The 19,146-nt window shown below is 45.2% G+C and overlaps 1 protein-coding gene across 2 annotated transcripts; it reads left to right on the forward strand.

The window, feature by feature from the left end:
• Positions 1-751: 751 nt before the first annotated feature.
• LOC100279945 (zinc ion binding) lies at positions 752-5,457 on the forward strand. 2 transcript variants are annotated; one of them, XM_008649510.3, is made up of 8 exons: positions 752-1,177; positions 1,786-1,885; positions 2,712-2,865; positions 3,460-3,868; positions 4,210-4,285; positions 4,401-4,447; positions 4,541-4,743; positions 4,856-5,457. In XM_008649510.3, exons 1-7 carry the CDS (start codon positions 1,092-1,094, stop codon positions 4,722-4,724), a joined length of 1,056 nt encoding a protein of 351 aa, XP_008647732.1. In that variant the 5' UTR covers positions 752-1,091; the 3' UTR covers positions 4,725-4,743; positions 4,856-5,457. The 2 variants fall into 2 exon arrangements, with proteins under 2 accessions (XP_008647732.1, NP_001146367.1); NM_001152895.1 differs by having other exon boundaries at positions 796-1,177; positions 4,541-4,952.
• The last annotated feature ends 13,689 nt before the right edge of the window (positions 5,458-19,146 follow it).

A 19,146-nucleotide genomic window follows, 5' to 3' on the forward strand; every position in this document is an offset into this window, starting at 1 on the left:
TATAACGATTAGTTTGGAAACTCAAATCTCCTTAGAGATTAATGTAAAAATAAACTATTTCCCCCTTAACTTCCTTCTATTCTCAAAGGGATTCGAGTTTTCAAACTAGTCCTAAAAGTAGGAATTCATATGTCCACTCTATGAATTGTTAGTCATTGAGGCTAATACTACCTTACATATAATCAACATGGATTGGATGAGATTGATAGCCACATACAAAATTGGGATTGATATATCTCGTCGCCCTCCTCTTCTCTCTCATTTTTGTTTCTTCTTCTCTTGTCGCAGTTTTTACTTTAGCTTGATCCCTTCTCGATGTTTTTGAAATGATCAAGATGTCCAAGAGAAGGCGAATTAGGTTTCTCCAAGTTTTTAGAAGCTTATGTGGTATCTAAGATATATTTTATCGACACATTATAAATTGATAGTGATTTTTTACACTGTATACAATTTTGCTGTTTGGCAAAAAAAAGAGAGTAATTTGTTAAAAAATCACTTCTAGGAAGCCACCCGAGCAAATTAGTTTCTTTTGTGGACTTAAAAGAGAATACTGGCAAGCCATAAACGAGCTATAAAAAAGGGTTTAAACTCTTTTTAACTTATATTTTTGTTAGTCTTTTGACTAAAATAAAGTGTATCTGATATATAAACCATATATTTATTTTGATATTAAATTTATTTTTTATAGATATTAAATATGACTACGTATAGTGCAAGCTACATGTATTATAAGTTTTTTTAACGCTATAAATAGTTTTTAAAGCAAAACATCGTAGGCCCAGTCCCAGGCCCAAACCCTCCCTCACCGGCCAGTCGGCAACCCAAGCGCCCGCCGCTCTCCTCCAGCCCTCGCCGGACGTCCACGCGCGAGCTCGTCGTTGGTGTCGTTTCTACCGTCAGGTTCCCATCTCGCTTCCCCACCCGCTCCTTTCTCCCCCGCCCTCGCCTCCTCCTGCGGCGACAGCTTCCCTAGCCCCCTTCTTAAGAATCTTCTAGACGCGGACCGAAGGACCCGGCCGCCAGCCGCAGCATCCGTTGGTGAAGGCGAAGTAGGCAGGCTCGGGTTCTAGGGGCGACCTTGCTGGCCCGGTATGGACCAGAGGAAGGCCATCTTCCGCGCGAAGCTCCGCGAGACGAAGGAGAAGCAACAGCGGCGCATCGACCCCGCGCTCGTCAGGTCCTCCTTCGACTCTGTCTCGATCTGTGCCTTCGATTTGGTTTTCGATTATTTTTCGGAATCCTGCTGCTAAGCTAAGTTCAGTGGCTGGGACTTGGGATGCCTGCCGCGCATGCACACGGTGTAACCCTTGGGCATTAGGATGAACAGTTTGCGCGAATTCTGGCTAGTATTGTGCAAAAACCAGGATTTCTTTTTGTTATTGTTGATCTCTAACCAATATGCACTACTGAATTACAGTATGGCCCTTGGTTCGCTGAATTAATGCTTGGCACTGCCATGGTTGAGACTCTTACACATTGCGTAGCTCTATTGTTTTTCCCTCCCCGACGAAAGTGTAGTTATATTGTGATATCAAACTTTTTGTTCGAGTGGATTCCAGTTTCTTGCATGTGTGCATCATTTAGTTATTCTGCACAGGTTGTCATAGATCTTGAGAGCATAGATTTAAGACCACAAATAGTTATCCTGAGTTTTAACTACGAACTGTAAATGTGTTTCAGATTGCACTCTGCAGTGCTGAGAGAATCAGGGTCTTAGTTAAGAAATATATACTGTGAACTATGAGACATCAAATTGACATCGTAAAGTTTCATAATCTTGTGCAGGTATAACGAATTTGACCAGCCCATATGCAGAGTATGCAATATTACACTGAAGTCTGAAGCACTTTGGCCTGCACACCAAGTGTCACGGAAGCATCATGAAGTAAGAAAGTTCCGCCTGTTTTAATTGATTTACACTTTCGAGTTTGTGTTTATGGCTATTTGTTAAAAAAACCACCTGACTGAATGTTTTGCTGCAGCGACACAAAATACATTGCTGTGCAATCTTATTCTTTATAAAACCAAGTCTTGTCCATTACTTTATTCTAAAAAAGATTAGACAAGGCACTATGTAACAAAACCATACATGGTCGTTTCCACTGCTTGTTTTGCTAGTTTCATATGAAACTGAAGTGTTAGCCCCATTTTCAAATTTAGTTTCTGCTTACTATCAGATAGTGTACATTTGATTAGAGCTGCATGCACATGATTTTTATGTTGACATAATTAATTAAGTATGGTTTAAAAAAAAAAACTCGGCCGGGGAGGGAAAGACCGCCCTCCCGGTATTATATTAAGAAGAGACCGAAACAATGGTCCCGGCCGAGAAAATCCCCGAACCCTGGCCCCCCATCACTAACGGGCCGGCGTCAACTGTCCACTCTGCAACGGCCCAACCGGAGGGTGGCGCACAGGACATCGTAACCCGAGAGCGGATGGGGCACAGCGAGGGGATTGTTTTAACCAAGCCTGAAAATTCGCTCCCGAGGGGAATCGAACCCAGGACTTGGAGGTGCTACTCGGAAGTCCTTAACCACTAGGCTAGAGGCCCTTTCGCATTAAGTATGGTTTAGTTGCTCCAAGAATGGGCTTACGGTTTATGAAATCACGTTGATAATTGATATACTGCATTCAAAGCGACTTGCTCTTGAAGTTGGAGGCACCTCTTTTTTTGTTACTTCTGAATTGAGCTTGTATTTCGATTACAGGCAAAAGCCGCCGCTGCTGATAAGGCTACAACACTTACAGGGTCTAGAGGCAGCAATGCAAAGCTAGAGCAACCATTGGAGCCTCAGGAACGAAAATCATCCACACTACCTACCAAGTTTTTTGATAATCAGGGAGCTAAAAGGAAAAGTGATGGTGAGAATACCTAATAACCTCACTTGCTCCATATAGTGTAAGATCAACTGGGACTGTAGTATTGCTCTGGAGGCATTTGCACAAATTATTTTATATGTCAAGTTTCTGTTCTTATGTCCGATGGATTATCATTACTACGGAAATGAACATTTCTTATTTTGCTTTTGATCTTATATGTTTGATTCCTCCTTTTCTTCTGCCACTTGTCCAGTGTTTGGGGATTGCCCCCAAGGCATTGCTCTCAGATACCATTCATCTCTTATCTGAATCTACCACTACAAATGAACTGTAATGTCCTTCCTAGCTGTACCTAATAAATCATTAAGCCTATCAGTCTGGCACTGTGTTAACTGTTAAAATGAAACATGGTGTAGGATTTTAAAACACCATGAAGCTGTTTTAGAATATTTTACCTACAATGTCTAAGTATAGTTTTTACTTATTCTGTTTTCTGTACATTTTTGTCATACCGATGTCTAATGCACATGTTTCCTGTATAGTTTTGTACCTGTAAAATGGATATATGTTAGCGCCCCTAGTAAACTCAACAATTTTTGAACATCAATTCCCTGATATAACAATTTTGATTTCTAGATACTATATCTGAGGGAAGGTCTGTGCGCCATGAAGTTGCTGTTATTCAACCGAAGACCATAGGAGCAAGCACTGATAAATCATCTGTTCGGATGGATCAAATGTCAAAGAAAGGGAGTCAAAGCAACACCAATGTCCAAGGAATCCTTCCAGGGAATTTTTTTGACTATGGAGAAGATGAAGCTTCAGCTCCAGCTCCAAAAGAGCTTAGTACATCTCAAATTCACACTAAGGTGAAAGGTGTCCCTGATGGCTTCTTTGATCACAATAAATCTAGCAGTGGCATGCAACCCAATGAACCAAGTTCAGAAGCTGCTCAAGTAATAGGATCGTTGCCTGAAGGTTTCTTTGATAACAAAGATGCAGATCTCCGTGCACGCGGTATCCAACCTCAAAAGGTTGACATGAAGTAAGTTTTGGTGGCCATCTTTTGCAAGGATTATGTTAACCATTTTTACCACCTGTTTGCCATGTATTGTGCTGTCTTTACATTCTGTTGTCATGACTTGTGTATAGTCACTAGTCAGGATTGAGAGATTATACATTGGAGTTTGGATTTACGATCATGGCTCTTAGCAGCGGCTGGTCAGCATAGTTTAACAACATAAATGAGCTTGATTTCTAAACTGGTCATTTTGTTGTCATTTCCATGCGCATTTTGTGTTTGTGCATCTTTATGTTCTTCATCTGCAGTAATCTGCTGTCTGTACACTGACATTATCATGTCTATTCATTAAAAAACTTGTGCAGTGATGCGTACAAAGAATTTGAGAAGGAAATTCAGGAGGATTTGCAGGAAGTTGATGACCGCCTTGAAGAAGAGGAGGTTAGGCTAATTTGTATTCTACATTATGCGGTAGCAGTGAAAATGATATTTACCTACCTATTGCCAGTGTTAGTTCCAGGCTGCTGATACTAGCAAACTTTCGTTTTTGCTATAGATTGATGCTGCTGCTGAGAGGGAGGAGTACTTGACTCTAGAGCAACAGTAAGATACTTCATACCCTGTTAGATTTTGAAAAACATGTGTAGCAGAGTGAAGTTTTTTTTTTACCATGGCCATCCTTTTATTTGTACACAGGGAGTACAGGCAGCAGGTTGATATGTTGAAGAAACAGCTAGTAGAGTCGAAAGCCGCCCGTACTGCTAGAGTAAATAGAAAACCTATCGGTATGGACTCGGACTCCAGCAGTGACTCATCGAGCGATGAAGAGGATGACAACACAGATTTTGCTGTTGATTGGAGAGCACAGCATTTGAAATGATGGAAACATTTTGCAAGTGGTATGAACTATTGTGGAAAGTCAGAACCTTTAGTATCGAGAATTCTAGCTCAGTTCAGTTTTTTACATGTAGAAAACACTGTAGTATTTACATCTTTTATCTCATTTTGTAGTATACACCGGAGTTGAGTCTTCTGACTACCTGGACCGACTGGTGAATCCCTTGACTGCTTGAACTTGGCTGTTGCTTAACCTGTTCCGAGAAATTTTACACGTTGTCTCCGATTTTTTAACATACGACTTAGGAGTACATGTTAAACAAGCTATCTGCCTCTAGATCACGATCCAGTCAGATATTTGCTCGTGCATTTCAATCTTCTGCTGTCGTCACAAGGATATCTGACATCTCAATTGGTTGGTACTTGGTTGTTGGATGGTTGAAGGGACGCCTCCGCCTGTGAAGATTGGCTGGCTTGTGCATGCTTCAACGCTTGTGCTACCAGCTAGTACAGGGCTTGTGTCTATCTTCTGTCCAAGTGACTGTGGCCTTGTTTGTTTTTTTTAAAAAAACCGTACTCTGGTGGGTTTTGATGTACTCCCTCCGTTTCTTTTTATTTGTCGCTGGATAGTGCAAAATTATACTATCCAGCGACAAATAAAAAGAAACTATCCAGCGACAAATAAAAAGAAACGGAGGGAGTAACAGGGACGGAGCAAGAAAATACAAATGATGATAATCAGTTGTTAAAGGGGGTAAAATCAAATATTTTCATCATTGAATTACACGGTGAATTTTGGTGTGCATAAGGGAGTTAACGTAGCATAGGGGTCTACCTAGAGATGGCAACGGGTACAAACCCGTTGGGTTTTGCCGTCTCAAACCTGTACCCGTGAAAAATTTCTATGCCCATTAAAAAACCCGTACCCATGACGGGTTTGAGATTTTGCCCAAACCCGTACCCATCGGGTTAGCGGGTACCCATGGGTTACCCGCGGGTTTGATCTCCAATATACTTGTTCTTCTCATAATCAATAAGTATCGTAATGATTAATGATATCATGATCCAAAATCTATGTAATGAACAACGAGTTCATGATTTGGTATAAAAATTATTAGTAAAGAGAATGAAATATAAATAATATGTTGTATAATTAAGTAACCTTGCACTAAGTTATCTATCCACCATATATATAACGCTAGTAAAAACTATAATAGCAAGCAAGCAACACTCTCACCGACTACTGATACATTCACCGATTGATAAAAATTACGAAGTAAATAAGGAATAACAAGTTTATTGTTCGTTTATAAAATAAAATGATAATATGCACTAGGTTTGGTCGGGTTTAAAAAACTCACAGGTTCACGGGTTTGGGTACTATAGGAACAAACCCGTACCCATAAACCCGTCGGGTATAGATTTATGCTCATTAACAAACCCATGCGTATGAAAATTGATCCAAACCCGTACTCTAATAGGGTAAAAACTCATCGGGTTTCGGGTACCCATTGCCATCTCTAGGTCTACCTTTGCCCCATGCCTACAAAATTAGTACTGCCTTCATCTTTTGACGCCAAACAGTATAAGAATGAACTACAAAATGTCAAATAAAAAAAATGGAGCGAGTATTGTGTTTTTTTTCTTTGGGTCATCATGTTGACCCATTACCTATATAGAAATATTGTAGCCTGAGTTTTAAATCAAAACAAAAAATGGGAAAAGAAATGAATTAAGGACATGATTTAGAACTATAGATTTGAGTATCAGCTTGGATCCTACTACAAGGCGCCCACGCTGCTACCAAAGCAAGCTGATGTCTAAGGCTGCCCGCAGTCACGTACTTGAAAAGGAACTGTAAAGAATATCGTAGGCTATAGAGTTCGAATGGTGCTGCAGCGAGTGACTGGAAAGATAGCTGTAAAATACAGTCGGCTGAGAAGAACTCTATCTGCAGCGTTCGCTGCCATGCGACTGGATGACAGAGGTGGGACCGGAGGTGGGGCCCAAGAGAGACGTTGTGAGAGGCCGGTTAGGAGAGAGGTGAAAATAAATAATAGAATATGTGGTAGTTGGTATAGGGTAGAGATTTAAGGTGAATATGACTGCGAAAGATTATAGGATAGAGTAGAGAATCTCGCTAACGAGGATAGAATATTCCTTTTAGAGTAGAAATTTAGGGTTCCATGAGTGCGGATAGCCTAAACTGATCAGGTATTCTGCGGCTATGAACTTCGCGCTTCGAAGATCCATCATATAACACATAGGAAGATCGCCACATCAAATACTGAACGGTATGAAATATTAGGCTGCCAAAATATGATAATGTTAAGATCACGTGGAATAAATTTCATGGCCTATTTACAAAATTTTCAATTGGAAAAGAGCCAATCAAGTAGAAATGGAACTTTCTTAGATTATATATGCAGGTATAAACATACGACTGCCGTCACAATATACCAGTTGATGTGAGGCTCTTTGTGTGAGTGACGACTCGCTGGTTAGCGACAACATTATTGGTGAAAACCACCTATTAAACTAGTTAGAGACCCAAAACTGGTTTTAATGGTGAGGTATGGATACTGAAGTTCATGGTATTTAGTTGAAGGGGTAGTGAGGTCGAAATGTGGTTTGTAATGGTATGAACGCCAGCCCAGGCCTCACAACAATCTTTGTTAATTTAGTCTGAGGGCTAAGAATATATTATAATAAATAGTTTTAAAGTAAAAATAGACATGATTTTAATTATAAAATATGAAGTAATTACAAATTGAAGCTTAAGACCTTTGATTGAGACGTAGTTTCTAAACAAAATTGTCATGAGTTAGGCCCTTGGAAGACTAGCGACTCGTAGGAAGGAGATGGCTCACTCTATAGATTTTTCTGTAACCCAGCTATATGCTCCCTCGAGGCCTCGACTATACAAAGGAGAACAGGACCTTGCACAACGGATGTATGAGTTTTTATTCGACTAAGTTCCTAGTAGGCACACCAACACGAGAGCACCACACCTGACCCCACCTTGTAAGACGACTGTTCGAACCAGAATTGAGCATTGGCGGACGGTCCGGCCCCGAGGCCGGACGGTCCGCGGTCCGGACAGTCCGCGCCTGTGGGCCGGACGGTCCGCGCGTGCGCAGAGTAGTTTAGGGTTCCGAGTTTTGTGCTATGGTTGTTGGCTAAAATCATGGGATAAGCTCGGAAATTAGTTTGTAAAGGGTCCAGCCCCCCCCCCCCTCTATAAATAGAGAGGTCTACGGCCGATTTGTAATCATCAACAATCGAATCAATACAACTTTTATTCGCATTTTATCCTAGGAGTAGTTCTAGTCTAGTTTAGGTTTAGCCTCTCAATCCCAAATTCTTCGCCTCTCTTCGACTCTACGCCGATTGGAGGAGTCTAGATCGGCCGGCCCGAGCCTAGACAACCCCTAGGATCTCTCCTCCCCGACGGGGTCCCTCCCGGGAGCGAGATCCAGGCCGCCGCCGGCGACTTCCGCCGCCCCTGCGTACGCACGGACCGTCCGGCCCTAGGGCGCGGACCGTCCGATCGTCAGGCAGAGAAGCCCTAGCCGCGCACCAGGCCGCGGACCGTCCGACCCCAGGCCGCGGACAGTCCGCCCCTGACCAGAGAGTACCACCGCGCCTCGCACCAGGCCGCGGACCGTCCGGCCCCACGCGCGGACCGTCCGCCCCTGTGCAGAGGGCACCGCCACGGTTCTTCTTGAGTAATTGGCGCTCCCAAAAGGCGTCAACATACTTTTTGGTGTTGACGCCTTTTCGGAGCGCCAAACACTCAACAAGAACCGTGGCGGTGCCCTCTGCACAGGGGCGGACGGTCCGCGCGCAGGGGCCGGACGGTCCGCGGCCTGGTGCGAGGCGCGGTGGTGATCTCTGCGCAAGGGCGGACTGTCCGCGGCCTGGGGCCGGACGGTCCGCGGCCTGGTGCGTTGCTGGGACTTCTGCCTGACGGCCGGACGGTCCGCGCCCTGGGGCCGGACGGTCCGCACGTACGCAGGGACGGCGGAAGATCGCCGACGGCGCCTGGATCTCGCTCCCGGGAGGGACCCCGTCGGGGAGTAGAGATCCTAGGTGGTGTCTAGGCTCGGGCAGGCCGACCTAGACTCCTCTAATCGACGTAGAGTCGAGGAGAGACGGAGAATTTAGGGATCGAGTGGCTAAACCTAAACTAGACTAGAACTACTCCTAGGATAAAATGCGAATAAAAGTTGTATTGATTCGATTGTTGATGATTACAAATCGGCCGTAGACCTCTCTATTTATAGAGGAGGGGGGCTGGACCCTTTACACAACTGATTCCGAGCTAATCCCGCGAATATAGCTAACAACCGTAGCACAAAACTCGGAACCCTAATCTGTTCTGCGCACGCGCGGACCGTCCGGCCCACAGGCGCGGACCGTCCGGACCGCGGACCGTCCGGCCTCAGGGCCGGACAGTCCGCCGGCTCAAATCTGGCTCGAACATATGCCCCCCTGCCTTTTGGTGGAGCTGGGCGAACCAAAAGCAACTAACTCGATGTGATCACATCGGTTTTCTTAGGCATCTTGCCACGTACTAGGATGATACTGTTTGAGGAAACGCCCATTCAAAGCCTTAGGTAAATCCTTGCCTTGTAATGTTTGTAGTAAATAAGCGTTACCAGACATCACCTGTTTCACTTTATAAGGACCCTCCCAGCTTGGCGACCATTTCCCGAACTTTCGGTCTTTATTCCTTAGAGGCAGAATGGTCTTCCACACCAAGTCTCCTACTTGGAATAATTTTGCTTTGACCTTCTTGTTGTAGGCCCTGGCTACCATGATCTTGTCCTTTTCTATTGCTCCCAAAGCTATCATCCTCTTGTCAGTCACCTCATCAATATTATCCATCATTGAATTATAATAATCAGTAGTAGTTAGATCATTTTGTCTGGCAAACCTGACAGCATTCAAACTTATTTCCACAGGTAACACTGCTTCCTTCCCATAGACAAGCTCAAAAGGAGATACTTTAGTAGCACTATGCTTAGATATTCTATGAGCCCATAAAGCTTCAGACAAAATCTTATGCCAATGTCTAGGATTATCAGATACCTTTTTCTTTATCAAATTAATCAATGTCCTATTACTAGACTCGGCCTGTCCATTGGCCTGAGCATAATATGGAGACGAATTAAGCAGCTTAATTCTGTATAATTCAGCAAATTCACGTACCTCCTTTGACATAAAAGAAGTACCTTGATCTGTAGTCAAGGTCTGGGGAATGCCGAATCTATGAATAATATGCTCAGTTATGAACTCAATTACCTCCTTGTGCGTCATGTTCCTTAGAGCAACGGCTTCAGTCCATTTGGTGAAATAGTCAGTGGCAACTAACACAAACCGATGCCCCTTTGATGATGAAGGATGAATTTCTCCAATAAAGTCTAATCCCCATCCTCTAAATGGCCAAGGCTTGATGATAGGATGTAATTCGGCTGCAGGGACCAACTGTAGGTCGCCGAATTTTTGACACACTTGGCACCCCTTGTAGTACTTGAAACAATCAGCTGTCATACTAGGCCAATAAAAACCAGACCTTCGCAACAACCACTTCATCTTTGGAGCTGATTGATGGGTACCACAAATTCCTTCATGTACTTCGGCCATGGCTAATATAGCATCATCTGGGCCCAAGCACTTAAGCAGGACATCATTAACCGTTCGGCGGTAAAGTTCATCACTTATCAAAACATACTTGAAAGCTGTTCGCCGAATATTCTTATCTGTCCTGATATTGGGATTTTGCAAATAATTAAGTATAGGTGTCCTCCAATCACTTGTATCGGCTTCATTGTCAGCCGAATCGATTAAGAGAACCTTTCTGGTAACTTCGGACGGTCCGGCGTCAACACGCGGACGGTCCGCGACCTGGGAATTTGGCTCTGCACTGGCTATCAGATTTTCAGTTTTGTGAAATTTCCCTCTCTTTATCCGATAACCCGATGCATCTTGTGCCAAGTTGTTAGCTCTATGATTCTCAACTCTAGAGATATGCTGAATACTGAATTCATCAAAAGAATGGATTATGCTCCAACATTTCTCAAGATAACTATTTAGAGTACCATCAAGACATTGATATTCTTCTAACACTTGTTGGACAACCAGCTGAGAATCACCAAATACCTTCACATGTTTTACTCCCATACCATTTAACAGTTCTAAACCGAATAGGAGGGCCTCATATTCAGCTTGATTATTAGTGCAATATGTTTTCAATCGGCTAGAGAAGTCAAAGGAGACATTACTTGGTGAAACAAGCACAATGCCAATTCCTTGCCCTTCATTGCAAACCGATCCATCAAAATATAAAGTCCAAGGAGTAATAGTGAGGTATGACATGTCTAGTTCATGAATATCATTAACCCGATGTTCTACAATGAAATCCGCTATGACTTGGCCCTTCATAGATTTCAAGGGTTCATAGGCCAAGTCATATTCTACGAGTGCATAGGCCCACTTACCAATTCTACCACTCATAATTGGGTTATGCAACATGTATTTGATCACATCGGCTTGACCAGAAACAGTGCAATGACTAGACAATAAATAGCATCTACATTTGGTGCATGCAAAAAACAAGCATAAGCATAACTTTTCAATAAAAGTGTACCTTGTTTCAGCATCCACCAACCTTCGGCTTAGATATGTCACCACATGCTCCTTCCCCTCGGTTTCTTGTGTCAGAACAGCCCCAATGACCTTATCCTCAGTCGCAATGTATAATCGGAATGGTACTCCTGCTCGTGGTGCTTTTAATACGGGAGCCGAAGATAAGTATTTTTTGATGAGATCAAATGCTTCTTGTTGTTCTGCCCCCCAAGCGAATTCGGCATCATTCTTAAGCCGAAGAATAGGGGTGAACGCATCAATCTTCCCGGCTAGGTTAGAAATAAACCTTCGTAAATAATTCACCTTGCCGAGAAACCTTTGTACCTCGACCTTACAGGTCGGAGGTCCCACATTCCGAATAGACTTGATTCGGTTAGGGTCTATTTCTATACCATGTTCATGTATGACAAATCCTAAAAACTTACCAGCCGACACTCCAAAAGCACATTTACGTGGGTTCATTTTCAAACCATACTGACGCATTTTATCAAAGGCTTTGCGCAAATCAGCTATATGAGAACTAAACTCAGCCGATTTGACTACAATATCATCAATGTAAACTTCCACGGTGTTTCCTAACAATTCATGGAAGATCAAATTCATAGCCCTCTGATAAGTAGCACCAGCATTTTTCAGACCAAATGTCATGACAACCCATTCAAATAAACCAATGAAGCCTGGACATATAAAGGCCGTTTTAGACGCATCTTCTTCGGCCATGAAAATTTGATTATATCCGGCATTACCATCAAGGAAGCTAATAATTCTATTTCCTGATGCATTATTGATTAATGTATCGGCTATGGGCATGGGATATTCGTCTTTAGGAGTTGCTCTATTTAAATTGCGAAAATCAATGCATACTCTAAGTTTACCTGACTCCTTCTTCTCCACCGGCACAATATTGGAGACCCATTCTGCGTATCTGCAAGGTCTGATAAAATCAGCTTCTAGCAGCCGGTGGATTTCGTCCTTGATGCGTGGGAGAAGATCTGGACGAAATGTTCTACCTCTTTGCTTGAAAGGTCTGAAACCAGATTTAATAGGCAGCCGATGCTCTACGATCTCTCGGCTTAATCCAGGCATTTCAGTATAATTCCAAGCAAAGCAATCTGAATATTCCTTCAATAGACCGATCATCTCATCTCTAGGATCGGTCTCCAGGGTCTTGTTTACAAAAGTCGGCCTTGGAGTTTTACCATCTCCTATGTCAATCTCCTCCAAAGGATCGGCCGATGTAAACCCCTGTCCTAGTTTATCAAGATCTCTGAATTCCTCTATCATGTCCCCCACAGAGGAATCAGATGATCTTTGTGTGATGGCGGACTTTCCGGTCTCGTGGACCGGATCACCCGTAATACTGTCTTTTCGCTGTGGTAGATGTTCGGTCTTAAAGTCCGAACTCTTTTGTGAAAGACCAGACCATCCGGCCTTGGCGGCCGAACTGTCCGTGACCAAAGACTCATGAACTTTGTGTGTATTCATCATTTAACTTTATTTAGGATTTAGCCGATTCTCCATCGGCTCTAGCATTACAGGAATGAAACCTTTCTTATCTATACTTATGAATTGATAATCAGAAAAGTCTACTCCTGTGAGACATGTAGCAGTCTCATAAGTCCAGAGTACAGGGGCATCGGCCACAGCGATGCAGGCCGATACATCAGCATGTACTTGTTCTATGTCATCGCCTACCCATTGTATCAGCATTTGATGTAATGTAGAAGGTATACATTGATTGGCGTGAATCCAATCTCTGCCTAGGATTAAACTGTAATTTCCTTCTACATCAGCGACGAAGAATGCAGCAGCAAGGGTCTTAGTCCCGATGGTTAATTCAACGGACGTGACTCCCCTGGCTTTGATCGAACTATCAGTCCCAACACCGCTGAGGGTCATGTTGGTCTTGACAAGTTCGTCATCTTGTTTACCTAATTTTCTGTATAACGAATAAGGCATTAGATTTACAGCCGCCCCTCCATCTACCAACATCTTAGCAATCGGTATCCCATCAATGTGGCCGCGCACGAAGAGCGGCTTTAAATGATTTACCGATTCTTTTGGTTTAGTAAAGGCGGCTTCTTTAGGACCAAAATCAAACTGGGCAACAACAGGTTCATCGTCGCCGATAATAGTACAATCGGCAGAAAATGTAATAACATTTACATCCATACCTGGGCGTTCTGGAGAAGCCTCGTAGTCGACCAGGTCTTCTCCCAGCAGGTCGTCCTCTTCCATTGATGTTGTCGTGTCGTTGGAGGCTTCCTGGTGAACGGCGGACGGTCCGCGCGCGGGGGCCGGACGGTCCGCGCCTGGTGCAGGTTGTCCAGAGACTTCCTGGTGAACGGCGGACGGTCCTTGCGCAGGGGTCGGACGGTCCGCGCCTGGTGCAGATTGACTTTCTATTCCTGTGGCCGTTTGTTTTTTCTCAACGGCCTTCGGTCTCCATTTCTTTTGCGGTGGCGGGTATAGTGGATGTGTGTCATTGAATGTCTTTTCTGCCTCCTTTTCCTGGCTCTCCTTTGCTCTTAGGCGCTGTAATTTTCTCTTTTGAGATCGTGTCAATCCCGCTGGGCACCATCGAGGCATGGAGTATTTTGGATCGGCTGTTTTGATGGTAGCCGTATCCTTTTCGGTTGTGTTGCTCGATTCGCCGAAAATCATCGGCCCTTTATTATCTCCCTGTATGACAACATCTGCGGTGCCTATTTTGATGATGTCCTTTTTTGTTGTTCTTTGAGTCGCTACAGGCATATGCCCCCCTGCCGGATTGGTCGGCCTGGAAGGCCGAGTAGTCCGGCAATCCTGTTGAGTTTGTGCCTGGTGACCGGATTGAGCAGTGCTCAATCGGTCTTGTACTAGTGGCGTCAACCTGTCAAAAACAGATGTTTGGGGTGCCCCCCAGGCGGGGTATTGTGGCATCCCAAATGGATATGGTGGCATGCCCCACATTTGATTTGGGACATATGGCGGAGGTAAATATGTGTATGGATATGGCATAGGTGGATATGGAGGTGGAGGTGTCCATGCAGGTATGTTAGGTCTCACTTGTACAATAGGACCTCTCATTTCATCCGATTGGTGAGGTGATCCAATCGGCCTGACCTGACGTTGCTCATGAATGGGTGAGCGGGGTCGCTTTGGTGGCCGGTCACTAGGGCCGGCCTTCTTTTTCACGTATTTAGACAACAATTGATCGAAAGTCGGGCCAGGCTTGATCAGCCGACCAGCTGCTTTAAATGTATTGGTTTTCCACGTACCTATCTCGGGTCGTCGTGGTTTGAAGGTACGTGGTCGCTGGGGGTCCTGAGCACGGCCGGACCGTCCGCCAGAGTCCTCCGGACCGTCCGGCGAAGCGTCGGACCGTCCGCGTCTGGACGGCGGACTGTCCGTGATGCGCAGCACGGGTTCCTGCAACTGTCTTCCCGTCTGCGCTTGCCCCCCAATGCTAGAGGCCGTGATGGTCACCTTTAGGGTCTCCCCTCCATCGGAAGTCTTCTCGGCAACCACTTTCCTGCAAGAAGTTTTACAATCCCCATCGGCCTTTTTAGCATTGCCGATGATTGTTTCCTTGCCTTTGCCTTTATCAGCTGTATTTGGCCGAATCAGGACTTTCTTGCCCTCGAAGTCAATCATGTTCATCGGAAAGGGCTCTGTATCCACCTGCATTTCCTGAAATTTCAATCGTCCTTCGTTAATGGCCGATTGAATCTGTCGCCGAAATACATTACAATCATTAGTGGCATGAGAAAATGAGTTATGCCACTTGCAATATGCACGACGTTTTAGCTCGTCGGCGGATGGAACAATGTGATTTATTTTAATGTTGCCATTCTTAAGTAATTCATCGAATATTCTATCACACTTACCAACATTAAATGTAAACTTAACCTCCTCTTGCCGTTTCTTTTGAACCGGCTGTAAGGAGGCACAAGCCGAAGATTTGGCCTGCTTTGGCCAAACCATTTCAGCAGCATACACCTCTGCTGATTCGTCTTCTGAGCTACTTTGGTCGCATTCTACTACATGTACGTTGTGACGAATTGTTTTAGCAGTTTCTTTGCTTCGGCTTTCACAAGCCAAAGCTCTCTGGTGTAATTGTGCTAGTGTAAAGAATTGGATGCCTTCTAATCTTTCTTTTAAATAATATCGCAGACCATTAAAGGCTAATCCTACTAGCTGTTTCTCTGCTAAATGAATTTGAAAGCATCGGTTTCTCGTATCTCGGAATCTCCGGATGTAATCATTAACCGATTCATCTTTTGTCTGTCGCAACGACACTAAATCTACCAAATCCAACTCATAGTCACCGGAGAAAAAATGATCATGAAATTTTTGTTCTAGATCCCCCCATGATGAAATGGAATTAGGAGGTAAAGTGGCATACCATGCAAACGCGGTTCCTGTTAGCGATAATGAAAATAAACGTACGCGAAATGCCTCTGTGTCGGCCAATTCTCCCAATTGTGCTAAGAACTGGCCTATTTGTTCGCGTGTGTTTTTCCCTTGATCACCCGAAAATTTTGCGAATTCGGGTATCCTGGTTCCCTGTGGGTATGGGTGGTGATCAAATCGGCTGTCATAAGGTTTCCGATATGATTGCCCCCAGGGACCATGCTTACTCCGAGCTTATCTCGGAACGCCCCGGCTATCTCTTCCCTTACTATATCAATGGCAGCCGGTGCGAGACCACCGGCTCTCTGGTCAAACATAGGTGGGGTTGGCTGGATATTAGCATGCTGTCTTTCCCCCCATTGGTTTGAGTTACGTGGTGCATTTTCATTTGCCCTATATGGGTCATAGGTTTGATCGTTTCTTTCCGGCCTCCTGGGTGGGGCCGGAAAGCTTTCCTGGGTTCTGGACCTTGAATTAATGGGTTGATGCATTGTATAGTGCGATGGGAAGTGCTGCTGGGACGGGTGAGGATTCCGGTAACAATCCTCCTCAAAAAGGTCATGTACGGACTGTCCGGACATTGGCCCGGACCGTCCGTGATTATGTGCGGACCGTCCGTTGTTGTACGCGGACGGTCCGACTGGGTAGTTTAGGTTCTGTGCCGTGTGTGGTGGCTCGGTCGCATATCTAGGTAACTCATTAAAAATAGGCCCGACTGTTGCTGGCCCGGACGGTCCGCGCTCACGTGCGGACGGTCCGGGCATGTGCAGATCGGCTGGTTTGCTGCCGATTTGCGGTTGATTAGGGTATGTGTCCATCGGCATCCCATAAAGGGGTCGTGACTGGTCGTGACAACCTGTAGCCGATGTGTTACACGCGTTATCTCCTAACTCAACCTCGTGCGAAGGAAAATTTGCGATACTAGATTTATCAAATGCACGTACTAGTCTCTTAAGATCGCTTTGCATACCCCCTATGATGTTCTGCATTTGTTCACGCTGATCTTCTACATAATTTCTAAGAGATTGCAGATCGTTGGTATTACTTACATTGGGGATATCTGGCGTGGGTTGGAGCGAAGCCGGATCCGTTGCCCGATGTCGGACGACCTTGTTGTTCCTGTCCACTTTGAAGTTGGCCAAGAACTTTGCTTTCGCCTCCTGGATCATCCGCTCCTTGTGCTCCTCGAACTGGAGCTGCTCGTCAGCCGGCAAGGTTTCCCAAGTCGGCTCTATGATGTTGCTTGGAGAAATATCAGAGCTATCCCTTGAACCGGCCATTGAGGGCCGATTTGATGAGCTTAGATATGTCTTCCCCAGCGGAGTCGCCAAAAGTATGTTGACGCCTTTTCGGAGCGCCAAACACTCAACAAGAACCGTGGCGGTGCCCTCTGCACAGGGGCGGACGGTCCGCGCGCAGGGGCCGGACGGTCCGCGGCCTGGTGCGAGGCGCGGTGGTGATCTCTGCGCAAGGGCGGACTGTCCGCGGCCTGGGGCCGGACGGTCCGCGGCCTGGTGCGTTGCTGGGACTTCTGCCTGACGGCCGGACGGTCCGCGCCCTGGGGCCGGACGGTCCGCACGTACGCAGGGACGGCGGAAGATCGTCGACGGCGCCTGGATCTCGCTCCCGGGAGGGACCCCGTCGGGGAGTAGAGATCCTAGGTGGTGTCTAGGCTCGGGCAGGCCGACCTAGACTCCTCTAATCGACGTAGAGTCGAGGAGAGACGGAGAATTTGGGGATCGAGTGGCTAAACCTAAACTAGACTAGAACTACTCCTAGGATAAAATGCGAATAAAAGTTGTATTGATTCGATTGTTGATGATTACAAATCGGCCGTAGACCTCTCTATTTATAGAGGGGGGGGGCTGGACCCTTTACACAACTGATTCCGAGCTAATCCCGCGAATATAGCTAACAACCGTAGCACAAAACTCGGAACCCTAATCTGTTCTGCGCACGCGCGGACCGTCCGGCCCACAGGCGCGGACCGTCCGGACCGCGGACCGTCCGGCCTCAGGGCCGGACAGTCCGCCGGCTCAAATCTGGCTCGAACAACGACCAAATATCAACAAATATTTCAGCACCATACTGAACGTAGGGGAGTACTTTCCTAAAACGTTCTAAAGATCCCTTTGGAATGCATGAATTTCAGAAGAATCATACATGAATTTCACAAGAATCAGCTCATTTTTCACATGAAGAACACAGGAAACGAGAAAAATATCCCGCATTCCAAAGGGCCCTAAATCCTCTCCAAAACTCACTAGGCAGATCAGAACACTAGCCCGTGAAATCCCCTACAGACCTACAAGTTTACTTGACATTGGTACGAAACCAAGACGCTTAACTACTAATTTCGTGTTGTACACGTAGTGTCATACGTGGTGGCACGTCTTGGACATGCCACAATATTGAACATATCTTGATATCGTGGCAGATGTCTTATCATAATGACAAGTACCAGAATCCACAAACATAGTTGATAGCCACAATATTGAGCATATCTTGATATCGTGGCAGATGTCTTATCATAATGACAAGTACCGGAATCCACGAACATAGTTGATAGCCGATGTAACAGTCTGTTCTTTATAATCCTTGCTGGTGCGCTACCTCGTTGTAGCTACAGAGATGATGGTACATATTAAATAGTGGTCTTGAGTACGTCTGCTCTGCTTATGCTGTGATAACAATGCGACTTCTTGATCATATTGTTGCCCATCATATTTAATATAATGGACAAGAGCTTTATCTAGATTGCAAGACAATCTGAAATAGAGTTGGACGTCGTGCTGGGTCGTTGTTTCTAGAGTAGCCCTGCCCTAGAAGAAGAGCAAAACATATTCCTTAATTTGCATGAGCTCCCGTACTTGGTCTAGTGGTGAGCATTGTTTCTAACATGAAGGATCTCAAGCCCTAGGAGGGCTCAAAGATCATGGGCCTTAGAGATTCGAGGGACTCTAGGGGGTCGGGTGATCGGAAGAGTTCGAGAAGTTTAGGAGTACCCTAAAGAAAGTCTTGAGAGCCTTATATACCCTGGGGCCTCTGGTCTCGTTTGTGCTGATAGGAGCAGGATTGTGAGAGAGCCGGGTCAAGATCCTAACACGAGCGACACCAACATTAGCCAGTTAGGCTCTCAAGACGCGAGGCCCTAGAAACTCATGGCTGGCTTTAGTTGGACCTACGATGAATTCTTTTACTAAGATCACCAAAAAGGTATCATCTGTAAGTCTAGCCTTCTCCGGACGATGACACACAAGTGATGGGAAAAATTTCTCAGCCGACATATCAAAAGGATATACCAATAATGTCTAAAGGGGTACTATATAAAGGTGGTGCCAGGGTCCCATAATTATTACTCTCTCCGTTTCTTTTTAGTTGTCGCTGGATAGTTTAATTTTGCACTATTCAGCGACAAC

Source organism: Zea mays, chromosome 6, assembly GCF_902167145.1.
Source record: "Zea mays cultivar B73 chromosome 6, Zm-B73-REFERENCE-NAM-5.0, whole genome shotgun sequence".
Taxonomy (NCBI): Eukaryota; Viridiplantae; Streptophyta; class Magnoliopsida; order Poales; family Poaceae; genus Zea; species Zea mays.